General features: G+C 41.5%; 1 protein-coding gene across 4 annotated transcripts in view; it reads right to left on the bottom strand.

Moving 5' to 3' along the window:
* ELMO1 (engulfment and cell motility 1) overlaps positions 1-13,738 on the bottom strand; it is a 462,043-nt gene that overhangs the window by 209,909 nt on the left and 238,396 nt on the right. For all 4 annotated transcript variants that reach the window (XM_025211243.1, XM_006029749.2, XM_025211244.1 and 1 more), the window contains one exon: positions 5,214-5,322. In XM_025211243.1, the coding sequence (XP_025067028.1) occupies positions 5,214-5,322 (109 nt within the window). The remainder of the gene's footprint in view (positions 1-5,213; positions 5,323-13,738) is intronic.

Below are 13,738 nucleotides of genomic sequence, written 5' to 3'. Positions count from 1 at the left end.
AAAATGTCACCATCCATGAAAAGGTGCACAATCCATAATTACGAGAAATATAAGAAATGAAGAGTCACAAATTACAGTGATGTTAGCAGTATTAGCAGATGGGAGAAAATTGCCACCCTATGTGTTTTTGAAACCCAAAACTCTGCCAAAATAAAAACTGCCACCAGGAATAGTGGCTAGATGCTAGGAATTAGGACAGATGTCAAGTGAACTGATGAATGACTGGTTAGATGTTATGTGGAAATGGAGACCTGGGGTACTGCTAAAGAAAAGAGGAGTGTTAGTGTCAGATTCAGTGAAAGGGCATATAACACACTCTGTGTTAGACGTGAAAGCAAAAATTTGGTCAATGAATTGTGATCTTGTAGTCATACCTCCTGGTATGACATCTCAACTCCAAGTACTGGATGTCAGTAAATAAGCTCTTTAAGGGCCATTTTTAGTATCAGTACTGGGACTGGCTCTTGGCAAGGAACCATGCACTTACACCTGGGAAGATTAAGAAGCCAATCATAGCATCACTTTGCCAATGGACTCTGACTTCTTCAGGAAGGATGTCTTCATAATCCATCATCAAAGGGTTCAAAAAGTGCTGTGTATTCAGTGCCACGGATGGAACTGAAGAAAATGTTTTGTGTGAAGATGAAAGAGAAGATGAGAACAGTGAAGAGTGAAGATGCATGCACAAGTGACTGGTCCTAAATTGCAGGGTCTAAGAAAGGAGTAACACTTACCAGGTTCTGGACAGAACCTAATATAGGTTAAGTCAATGTTTGAATTGAATTGAAGTTGATGTTGAATTTATAACTTACTGGTATTGCCATAGTTTTTGTCAGTAGGTCTGGTATAAAAATAGGTATAGGCTGACTAGGTATAAAAATAGTAATAATAATACCAAAATTATTTTAAAAATACCAAATTATTTTTTTCTTGTGTGGCATCTATTTACTAAGGGCTTGACTTAAATTCAGGGTCCTCTTAGATTCAAGTAAATATGGTATTATTAGAAACTGGATATCATAGCTTTGAAAATGACATATATGTACCCCACATAAACAAAGCACATTAAAAGAATAATAAAGTTGCACACCTATATACTCAAGATGCAGGGAATGTTACATCTAAACTTGCCTAGGCCCCTTACCCTTACCCACCTTACCCTGGCCCCTGCGGGCACACACTATGATGCGGTCTCTAATTATGCAATCACTTCCTGGACTAGACCCTTGGCTGGTATAAACTGTTCAGTGTATTGATGCCACTAGTGCTATTCTGATCTCCATCTACTGAAGAACTGATCCTATTTTTCAATACTGGACTTTGGCTACTTGCTTAGCAAAGAGACTCATACAAACTCAAACTGGGTGCGCAGTATCTATTTTCCAACGAGGTCATTATTTGGCCAAAGCAAAAATAAATTTCATTAGAACATTAAAAAGGTAATTCCTTTCAGCCATAGCTATTTTTGTACAAATGCTAATTTTTCTACCCCCACACATTTAAACTATAATTACAGCTCAAAAAAAATTATGCCTTTTTTATTTTTAAGATGACAACAATGTGTTCCCTTTATACACATATAGGCTGTTTTTTTGAAGAAATTAAGAAAAATCTTTTTTTGCTCAAACTTCACTCCCTCATGAACAAAGGAACCCCAGACATTGAAAAATTCAACTCAAAGTTGTAAGCCTTCAAAAATGGCAAATGTCTCAAATGAAGAGTACCACACATAAGGCAGTGGCCATTATGAGCCAGTGCCTTGCTTTCCACTACGCCCTGCTACACATTAGGTGCCATCTCAAATGCTCCCATTCAATCCTAGGACGTAGGAATGGAAGGGACCCATCCTGCCTGGACATTTAATCCATTCCCCCTGCTTCTAAGCAAGATCAAGATATTTGTCTTCAAACTCTCCCATGACCTCCACACATAATCTGTTCTAGTTCTTAACCCTCCTTAAAGATATTTTACACCTATTACTGCCTAGCCTAGGGGTGGGCAAAGTCCAGCTCACAGGCTGGATCAGGCCTGTGGCAGACTCCGTTTCCCAGAAGTCCTTGTGGTGATGGCTCATTCTGGCTGCCATTACTGCACCCAGCCCCACTGCCCAAACACCGCGGCCCATCCGACCCACACCCATCACCAGGACTGGGACCCATGCAGGTGAGGCTGGACACCTGGGATGGGGATGCAGCTAGGACGGAGATGGGCAAGTGAAGCCAGGGTGGTGATAATGTGGGGTTGGGGCAGGGGCAGAGCCACGATCTGCTGCCTGCACAGCCCTGCAATGAGCATGGGTGCCATGGGCAGGGGTGTGCGTGGAACGGACTGCCACTCTGCCATGCCCTGGGTTCCACGTTGTCACCACACCAAGATCCTGGCCCTGGCCCCGGCCCTGACCCCAAAGCAGGTCCCCACCCAGCCACACGTCCTTCCCCTGCAGCTCTGGCCAGTCTCCATGAAGACCACAGGAGTGTGGGGCCGGGCCAGGATGGGGCAGAGCCCCAGTGCTGCAGCCCCGCACTGTCATGACCCCATGCTCCTAGGGTCTCCATGGAGACTGCCTGGGAGCCACATAGGCAGGGGGCTGCTGGGAAATGGAGTCCAGCCACCAGCCAGATCTGCCATTTTACCTACACCTGGCCTAGCCAGTCTCCCCTAAGCTTTTTGCCAGCTCAGACCCCTCACTACTTCCTCTCTTCTGTATTTTTCCTTTTCCGGAAACATTCTCCTATCAATATTTACCAAATGGGTGCATGCTTTTTTGAAAATCTCTCAAAATATTTAATTAATTATTATTAAATAGCTTTTAAATTAATTAAAAACTTGTCCTCTTTCTGTTGTAATACACCCCACCACCACCACATTTAAAGGGCATTAAAAAAACCCATACCTTTAGACTGCTTTGGCGTGGTTACTGCACAGTTAGGAGGAACAATAATAGTGCTAACAGTCACTGATATTATTGCACATGATTTTTACTTGCAGTTAGAAGGCTAACAACTGCATGTGACGAGACTAAGGTACAGAATTAGAAACACTGTCAAAACATATGCAATGTGGTTTTCCCAAAATTTAAAAAGCAGGAGACTTTGCATCAGGAGTGGTACAATAAAAATATGCAATGGCCATCATCAGTAAGACTGTTTGTGAGGAGACACTCACCCTCTATCACATATCCCACTCCCATTGTTATGTCTTTTTAGTAGGTCTAACACAGTCCCTTCATTAAACTTCCTTCAGTAAACTCCTCATTTACTATCCCCCAATCTTGTATTACTAGTAGATCTTCTTATGGTGCGATTCAAAACTGATCACCATGCTATTTCTCTGAGTATGTTACCTTCTGAAAGTTTCTAGTAACACACATGCACACTGCACAGGAGAGAATTTTGCCTTTGGTAAACAGCTCTTCTGGCCTGCTGCACTTAGAAGCATTAGCTGAAACATTACCCAAATTGTACTTCTTAAACTGAGCCCCGATATATGTTGAAGAACAAGAACCAAAGCAAAACCTAAAACATTACCTCTCCTGATTTCCGCCTTTCCATTGCATCTAGGTTGGCTGCAAATAACTGCAGTGAGCTTAGGGACAAGGGTAGAGGAAAGACTTCATTCACAGAGTTTGCAGAAAGAACATGAGCAGAAGAAATCAAAGGACAAAATTGTGCTGCATGGAATTGAAACTCAGGGCAATGTGTGTTGGCAAAGACAGTAACAGTGATAATTGCCATCAGTAACTACAGTGATACATTTAGGAGTTGAATACTGCTACACTGTACTAAGAAATGAGAAAAACAAACATACACTGAGTGAGATCCTATCAAGGTGGGGTTCTCAAATCTAACTGACATACAAAAAACTAGAACTCTTGGTTCCAAAATGATACCTTTTATTAGACCACCTGGAAAATGGCAAGAAAACTGTCCTTTTCTGCAAGCTTTTGGGATCAAAGTCCCTTCGTCAGGCTCTGGAAAAGTATAAATGGTACAAGATGATAAAAAGTCCCCATAGGTAGGAAATAAACTTCATTTTTGCACAAAGGGAGCTGAAGAAGGAAGGCTGTTGGCATTTTCATTTTGCCATTTTCCAGTTGGTCTAATAAAAGGTATCATTTTGGAACCAAGAGTTCTAGTTTTCTGTATGGCTTTTTGTGTCAGACCAACATGGCTACCAAGTACACCAGTGAAACAGGGAAGATGCTGAATTTTAGCCAATTTTGGATTTTAAACTTCACTGCAGAATAACAAGGAAAGATTTCAGCTCCTTGACTACCATCTGACACCTCCAGGGAAGGAATTCTGCCTGATCAACACATCAAAGAGCTACTCAACACAGCTCACAAAGACACTCTCATGGACCCAGAGGGACAGCCTTCCATCTTCAGCTCCCTCTATGCAAAAATGAAGCTTATTTCCTACCTATGGGGACTTTTTACCATCTTGTACCATCTATACTTTTCCCAGAGCCTGATGAAGGGCCCTTGATCCTGAAAGCTTGCAGAAAAGGACAATTTTCTTGCCATTTTCCAGTTGGTCTAATAAAAGGTATCATTTTGGAACCAAGAGTTCTAGTTTTTTGTGTCTTTTTGTGTCAGACGAATACGGCTATCAAGTACACACCTGAAATCTAATTGATACTTTTGAAGTTTGCTTACTTTTGTATAATTATTTTGTCACTTTTCATTTCATAGTTACAAGTAATTTACATATATAATATATACCATTTATGTGGAGCAATAAATACTCAACAAATTTACAAATTATGGAATTGCTTGTGCAAACTTAGATAGAAACCACAAATTTCAGTGGGACAACTCAGACAAGCAAATAGTCATCAATCTACCTGAGGATGAAAAAATTACGCCACCTATTTGGAGAGTATAAATATTGCCCACCACACCTGAAATACACTCATCTCTGGAGAAAAGCTGGTAATCATTCTGCATCAGATAGCAAAGTTTCACAGCCAGGGTGCACAGCCACTATATTTACATTTGATAATACCCACAATTAGTAAAAAAAAAACCCAACCCAAGAAATAATATAATAAGTTGCAATAGAAGCAACATTCTACATATGAATACATATAAAACAAATGCAAACCTTTTCTTGGAATTCAATGCATGCATCATTCAGTCTATTCCACAATTATCAGGCACCACATAATCACCACAGAAACAAAATTTGGTCAAGCAAACAAGTCAGACTTACGTAGTTCTCCTACTTTCAGTATTTCACACAGCATCTTTGTCAGCTCAATGCTACTTCGGCCAAATGGGCATTCATGTTTGTCTTCTCGGCTACTATTTTCCAAGACAATCTAAAATGGAAATCAGAAAGGAAGTTAATTTACGTGGAGGATACAGGTATTGATGAATTAGTCTCTTTCTTCAGGATATTTAGTAAGCATCTATATTAGGGGTATAGATTATAAAGTTAATTTGTTATCGTAAACTGAGAATCTTCCTGCAAACTAGAAGTTAAAACAATGTCATGAATAATTCGGGGGGGGCGGGGAGGAAGACATCCTCCTAGTCCTGTTTCACCACCACTGCCTCATGGTGCTGGTAGATTGAACAAAACACATGAAATATCACTCAATGTACAGACATAAGTATTTTGGAAGCCATGTCACTCCAGTGCAACACGATACCTTGGTTCCATCTCCCTGCATGAAGAAGTTGAGATAGAAGTCAATGGCAAGAACTTGATTCTTTTTCAATCTAATGTTGTGGTAGGTGTAAAAAGTTATGTTTTAATAAACTAAAAGAAATGTTAAAAATAAGAATAATATATATACCTGGGTCCAAGTCTAAAAAAGGCCTACGTACCAAAATTCCTATTTTAGACAAGGTAACAGGGTAAGAAGATGTACTTACTGCATCTATGGTGAAAGAAACTTTTTCTTGATGCACAAAACATTTGTAATTCTATAAATGCTATGGATGTAAGCAAACCCAACTTCAACAAGTTTATCTCCAAGAGAACTGTGCAAAAACAATAGAATATAGTATTTGAGAAATTATGCAACTTATTTTCTTTGGGCTAAATCCTGCCCCACCCCTGCAAATCAACCAAGGATCTCATTGTCCAGCAAATAAAAGTATTCTCTATGAATATACCATGGAGTCTGCCTAAGTTATGAGACGCTCATTTTTCATATCGAGTACAAGACAGGGAAGACAGATTAAGGACTGAAAATGAAAAGAAAATAATTCAAAGTAGGTTTGTACTAAGCATTGGCTTTGTGATAAAACCTCTCCTACAAGCTTTAACAAAGAAACAAAGCACATGTCCTGAACAGCTGCTGCATGGCTAGAGGAAGAAATACTTCAAAAGCAGATTTTTCTGAAGTACAATAGGACCTCAGAGGCCCTGTGAATTTTCTTCATAAACAGGTGTTTATCTGCTGTACTCCCCTTCGTAGTGTTTTCCCCAATTCACTTTCCCACCCAATATATCTTATCTGTTACCTCCCTTGTTTGAAAAGGCTTCTTTAAAATAGCATGGGGCAGTTTTTTAGCCTTTTCAATGTCTCCTGGTGTGACAACTGCATCATGCCCCTGACTATTTTTGTCACAAACCACAAAAAAAGATGTTCTATCAAGAAATGAACAAAAAAGCAGTTGCTTCTCACAGACCCTCCAACACAGAAGATGGAAATATACCGCCTATATAGCACTTTTCATCAGTAGATCTCAAAGGGTTGAAACAGAAGCCGCCTTAGGTCACCTTTCTCCTGGCTTAAACATGTTGATGGGAGCACAAAGGCCAAGCAAACAGACATCCACACCCCTTGTCATACCACAAATGCACAAAATTTGTGGCCATGACAAAAGGGTTTTAATTTGTGCTGATATTTAACAGCAGACCTCTGTTTATTTTATGACACAAGAGCAGTCACAGCTCAGAGCTGCCAGCACTCTGAAGGCATCCCAGCCAGGTAGGTGCTCTGGGGGCTCAAAGTGCCCAATCCTACATGTCCCAGGAATTCCCATGAAGGATTGGACCCGTAAAGACTTGGGAGCACTTACCCAGCTTTCCCCCTCTTACACATATGTGCCCCTGAGACTCTCCAGGATGCGTCTCCATAAGCAGGAAAAGTCTAAGATTCCCCTCTTACCAAGATGCATCCCTGGGATATTTGGAGCATGGCTCCTTCAGTGGTGAAACCCTGAATTTTTCTGCTTATGCAGATGCACCCTGGATATCCCAGGCACATGTCTCTAGGTGGGGAAAGCCAGGCAGGAACTTCCTGGGCTTGAGGGATACAGGACTAGGCCCCTAAAGCCCTGTCTCGCCTCACCAGAAAGGAGAAAAGGAAATATGTGTTTCCTCCAATGAAGTGAATCATCTCCAATGCTGGGACACATCCCAGCTCAGCTGATATGCTTCACTTGGCAATGTCCATTTCTAGCTAAAGTGTCTTAAACACTGAGAAACCATAATTACCCACTTCTACAGATGGAGGAAGCAGAGGTACAGAGGTGTGACTTGCCTAAGGTCACCCAGTCATGAACATGAGCAAAATACACGTCTTTTAAGCACCAGTCCAGTGGTCCAGCCCCTTAATCATACCACTTCTCTGAGTATGTTCAAAAACCTGCATGTTGTAAATTAGCATCTTTTCTACCTTGGAGAACACATAACAGCAGCAGTCTCCCTATGCCTAGTGAAGGGTGTTTCTGCCCAAAAGCTTTCAAAGAACTTTTCCCTAACTATTTAGTTGGTCTAATAAAAGATATCACATCTACCCAAAGAACTGTGCCTCCCTCAGACAACTGGAAAAGGGTAGATATGCATATATACCATATATGAATATAAGGCAAGAATTTAGGGATTAAATCCTGGCTCTATTCAAGTCAATGACAAAAATTCCACTGACTTGCGGGGAGCAGGATTTCACTCTTGCCTCGTATCTTAAAAAATATCTATCAGTATCACCTTGACCTCATAGAAAATTAAATTTATATATAAAGAATGAAGCCAGAGAACACTATAGAATGATAAACCCTACATTTCATTGATTATATGGACTCTTATTAAAATTTCTATAGAAGTCTATGGATTCCAACCCTAAATCTACAAGAAGGGCCCCAAGGTCATGTAAAAAACTCCCACTTCCCTCCAGACATTCAGACTCTTTTGTTTATGACCCCTAAACGGACTGAGACAGTATCAGTGGTACACAGGGAGAAAGGCAGGCAGTCTCTTGGCTACTGAGTGGTTCAGTGCTTTGCCTAGTAGAATTACTTTTTATGCTAAAAGTTGGGGTTTAAATTACATCTAATTGTTCAGCATAATACCTGGATAGCAGCTGTACTAAATCAAAGAAACACCTCTGCAATTTCTTTTTTGCATTCCTATAGCCACCTTTCAGGAACATGTGAACATCTCCACTGTGCACTGTGGATGAGTCATCCTGCTTTAGAGATCTTTGCAGAGGAAAGTACTCCACTCCCTTACCCAAGTATAGGAGTCATGATAGAATGATGCAAATAAACTGCAACGCTGTGTCTCACATCACTAAAATGACTTATGGGTTTTTTCTTCTTCTCTTATAATACACAATAAAATCTGCATAAATGAGAAGGGGGGCCGTTCTAACACAGATTTAGATACAACTAAGGCGAGCAGGTAAAAAGATGAATGAGGAGACAAAATCAAAAGGGGGGGGAAGGGCATTGTTCTTAGCAATATCACTGCTCTTGGAAAACATGTTTTGTTGAGCTTCATATTAACTCAACATATTAACATTTCATGAGTGCATAAATATTTAAAGGTGACACCATATATGCATATAAGTCAAGGCACAATTACCACAATCAATAAGAATGCGTGAAAAATAGTTAAGGTACTGTGTAGTACTATCCAGCAAATTAAATGGCAATTTGAGTAATCAATATGAAAACAGCTGTAGAATGCTCTTCTTTCTACCTCCATTCTAGCATCCATCTTTTCACATGCACTGTGCAGAATAAGGAAGGCATGACACATACTGTGTTTTTATAAGCAGAGAAGATGGAAGAGGCTTTACCAAGCTAAATTTGTAGATGCAAATTTTACAGTTACAGAAACTGATCTTTTAGAGGCACTGATTACTGTTAAGTGTTAGATTTTACTACAAAAACAGGGAGAAATAATTCCTAATTCTATACATTCCTTAGTATATTCATAATACACTTTTTATGGCTTAGCAAATATTATCCTGCTGCAAAGCAGAATGCTATAAATTCTGTTGATAATAACTTAATTTTATCTTTATTTCCCTGATCTTCCTGGTTATGGCAGCAATCAAAAGAGTCAGAGAATAAGCATGTTTGCTTAGCAAGTTGCTGAAAATACTAGCAAGGAAAGAAAGCTCAGCTGTAACAACCAAAAACATTTCTGCATCAGTATTTGCAATCTGGTCTGATACATGATGACATTATTATGGAATTATTATTACAAGAAAACTGTACTAGTAATGATGTCACCCACCCCACTTAACTGCTAATTGCATCTTCTCTTGCCTCAATCTTGACCCTGCATTATCTGGCAGATATGTCCTTTCACTGTCTGATTACACCTCCACCTGTGTGACTATTTAGGATTTGCTTTGCTATTGCACCTGTAGACCTCAATTATGCTTTGGAGGTTTCAGTGTGGTAGGTGCTGAACACCTATAGGAGTGCTATACCCTGACGATTCAGGTCTCACAGTCCCTTTGATCACCAGCTCGCCACCCCCTGCCCTCCCCCTGCGCGATCAGCTACAGAGACTGAGGGGAGAGAAACTGGAATGAACAATGCTCTAACAACAAAAAGGGGCAGAGGAAAAAAGGAGTCACAGTGGAGGGGAAAAATGGTGAGATCAAGACAAAGGGGAAAAAAGAGAGACCAGGGCAGAAAAGAACACTAGATAGAAAAAGCAACCCCAAGAAACCAGAACACAAGAAGAAGTGGGGAGGGAGGTAGGGAGGCAGGGAGAGCAAAAATAAAGTGGACAGGAAAGAAATAACAAAAGGAAGAAGGGGAAAGGAGCATTGGTGGTAGTCTGGAATACAGAAGAGAATACAGACAGAAAGAAAGACAAAAAGCATAAGAGAAATGAGTTAAGGAGCAATTGGAAGAAGGACGGGGGAAGGGACAAAATAAACGTAAAAAAGAGCAAGAGGTGGCAATTTTTAGGGAATCAGTGATACACATTACAGCCAAGGAAGAAAAAGGTGTTAGAGAATATAGTTTTTTCAGGTAGGTTTCCTACTACTTTGTAACGTTGAGGATTTTTTAAAACTTTTTCTGCCACAGCAATTACCATTTCCCTCCCCCTAATTTTGAATCCCAGAGAGGTGGTGTGGTCACAGGCCCAGAACAGTGGTGCTCAACCTTTTTTGCCTGGTGGGCTGGATTGGCACTGCCTGATCCATCCATGGGCCAGACCCAGGAGGTGTTCCCAATCTGTGCACGGGAAGGCATGGCAGGCACCATCTGGCTGCATGGAGGGAGGCGGGGGCAGGCTGGCCCCAATGCAGCCCCACAGGGGAAAGGAGCTTGACCTGGCCCTATGGGAAGGGAAGGGCACATGGCCAGGCTCCAAATTAGCCCTGTAAGGAGGGAAGGTGCTGGTCCCAGCCTTGCATGGGGGTAGGGAGAAGCTTTGTGGGAGAATCAGGCATAGCCAGGCTCAAACACAGGCCTGCAGAAAGGGAAAGGGGCACACATGCAGTCCTGCTGGGAACAGGGCAGGGAAGGGGGCATGGCCCAGCCCCAATCCACAAGCAGGGGAGAGGCATGGCCCTGCCCCATGTGGGAAGGGGTTCTGGCCTGGCCCTGACCTGCGTGGTACTTGGAGTTTGGGAATTTGGTAGGCAGAACCGGATACTTGCATGGGTGAACTGGACAGCCATCTGGGCCCGGATAGAAAGGGGAACCAAAAATGGTATTTTTTTTTCCGTTGTCTGATTATTATTATCATTATCTCTGGTGAAGGGGAGCAACATACTAAAAGTTTGCCTGGGGCTGCCAGGAGTCTAGGTACAGTACTGTTGGTAGGGAGGAGGGTGGCCAACTTAATGGCCCCTGCTCGCCGGCTGCCAAATGTCCTAACTCCTGGGGAGCCCTGTGGACCAGATACAATGGCCCCGCAGGCTGGAGGCTGAGCACTGCTGAGCTAGCTAGAACATTGGACTAATACTTGAAAGATCTTTTTTGGCTCATGTTCATCCAAAGAGTGACCTTAAACAAATCAACCCTGTGAACTTCATTATCCTTCAGTATACTTCAATTATCCCCATCTGTAAAAGTGGGTAATTATGGTTGTTCACTCTGTAAAACACTTTGGGCCCCTCTATATGTGCAGGGAAAGACAGGATGGAATCTAATGCACAATTTGGCTGATTGTGGGATTGTGCATTAAGATCCCATCATGCCTCATCACCAGTGCAGGGGGAGCTGGGGATTGTGATCCCCAACTCTCCTTGCACCATCTCCCACAGCTGCCCCATAGCAGCTAACACCCCTCAAGGCCCACAACAGTGGCAGCATTCTCCTCTTTGCTCCCACTGTGAGCCCTGCAGCAATGCTGGCTATGGTGCTTGCAGCAGGAGCAGCACAGGGGAATGCTGTTGCCACTGCAAGCCCTGCACCTCAAAAGGCTCACAACAGGGGCATGTTTCTCCCTGCTGCTCCTGCTGCAAGCCCCACAGCCGGGGGGACTCACAGGGGGGTAGCGTTCTCCCCACTGCAAGTCCCACACTGCCATCACTGCAAGCCTGCCATCACTGACAACACTGCCATCACTGCAAGTCTTCTTAGCTGCGGGGCTGACAGTGGGTGGTGCTCCCCTGTGGCAGGGGGACCCTTAGTTTCGGGGGCTCCTGGCCACCAGGGAGCACCTAGACATGTGTTCAATTAATGATGCGATTAGAATAAGCAATGAAGTTAATGCACATTTTTTGTGGAATAACTTTGTAACTTTTTGCTTGTTTTATCACACTTAAGATGTGATTGCTTGGTTAATCATGCCTTACATGTAATGTCTAGAGGGAGCCCTTTGAGATAGACTGATGCAAAGTGCTATAGAAGACCTAGATGGTATATTTTCCACCTTCTTGGTTGGAAGGTCTATGTGCAAAACAACTGCTTTTTTGTTTAATTCTTGGTGGAACGTCTTTTCGTGTGGTCTGCTTATTGCAAGGTTTTATAATAATTAGTAAACAAAATTAAGGGGTGTCAGAAATAGTAATGAAGGCATTGTCAACATTAGGAAATGGCATCATTTTAGCTGCTGGTCCACAGCAATGGGCTTAGCTGACTTGGTGCTGGCCATATATTTGACTATGTATGCTTGCAGCTAAACCTTGACCAGCAGAGGTGACACAAACAGATGACATTTCCACCAACAAAATTTGTATCAGATTTGTTCACCAACAGAAATCACGCTAGGATCTACAGAGGACAGAAATGCAGCTACCCTAAGTCACTCAGACTGTAGGCTCCTATTATTGTGCTTAACCACTCAGTGACAAGGGAGCAAGCAAGAGCCTGTTTACCTGGGAACCAGTAAGCCCAGGATAAGCTGAAGACAGACAAAACCTACACCAGTATAACTGACCAGCAGTCAAGTACTTCTTACCTCTAATTTTTTAGGGTCTATTCTCCACTGGTTTGGGCAAACTTTCTCTAGGGTTAAGATCTGTGTTGTCTGTCTGCTACATTTTTATCCTGGTAAAAAGGTAATGGTGATTGTACCAATGTAAAATGTCATTTGCCCATGCCCTGAGCCAGCTACACCAAAGATGTAAATGCTGTCACAGTCTAAGAGAACATTTTTTTCCCAGCAATTAACTTGGGGATTAAGAAGCATGTAGAAAAAAATACATTTTTCTTGGTACATATGCCTTTCTGTATATCCATTATGTACACACTTTACAGTATATCATAATCAATAGAAATCTTCGTTACATCTGCACCCAGAACCACTAAAAAAAACCCAAAACAAAACAAAACAAAAAAACCCTTTTACAATAAACCAATACTTGCAGGAAAAAGTCCAAAGTTTCAGAAATCAGACATAATAGAAACTCAAGTTAGTGCCAGATCACAAGGAAATAATGTAGTCTCTGGCAACAAAGAGGAAATAAAATTTTGTCTGATTTGCTTTATAATGGTTGCAGGAAACTTTACATTATTTCTCTGCAATTCCTAACTGAATTTTTCACTGAGCCCATTAAGCTGAAGAACACGATATAGTTCTTTTTTCTGAGACGATAGACTCAATCAAATTTTTTCACTATATAATTTCATGGTCTTAAAAACAACACTAACTTAGCCAATATAAGCCCCAAAGCAACTGGTGGTGTATTTCTTAGATTTCTGCACCAAGCTTTGAGCTAGCTAATACAACAGAGATTCATTACAATTGGGAAGAAAAAACAGAGTCAAAGATGACAAGATCCACTACAACTATACTTACAGAGAGTCCCAAAGCAGACGGATTTAACAGGCTTCACTGCCTATTAGAAATCCGTATTTCTCTAGATTTCTTTTAAAGTTTTGTACCTGCTATGATCCTATACTAAGACTTGCTTCTACTACAATCCATGATAGGCAAATTTCAAAATATTCTGGGAGTTGGTTAAGATAACAACATCTATCTCCCCAGATCCAACGGAACAATTAGGGAGCATATTAAATGTTAAAAGAAACCTGATGTTATTTTGTCTTGTCTTCTTTGTTTATGCATTTTTTTTTATT

This window comes from Alligator sinensis, unplaced genomic scaffold (assembly GCF_000455745.1).
Source record: "Alligator sinensis unplaced genomic scaffold, ASM45574v1 scaffold254_2, whole genome shotgun sequence".
NCBI classification, from domain to species: Eukaryota; Metazoa; Chordata; order Crocodylia; family Alligatoridae; genus Alligator; species Alligator sinensis.
The sequence above is the reverse complement of the archived record's forward strand: the minus strand, read 5'-3'. Positions and strand labels throughout refer to the sequence as shown.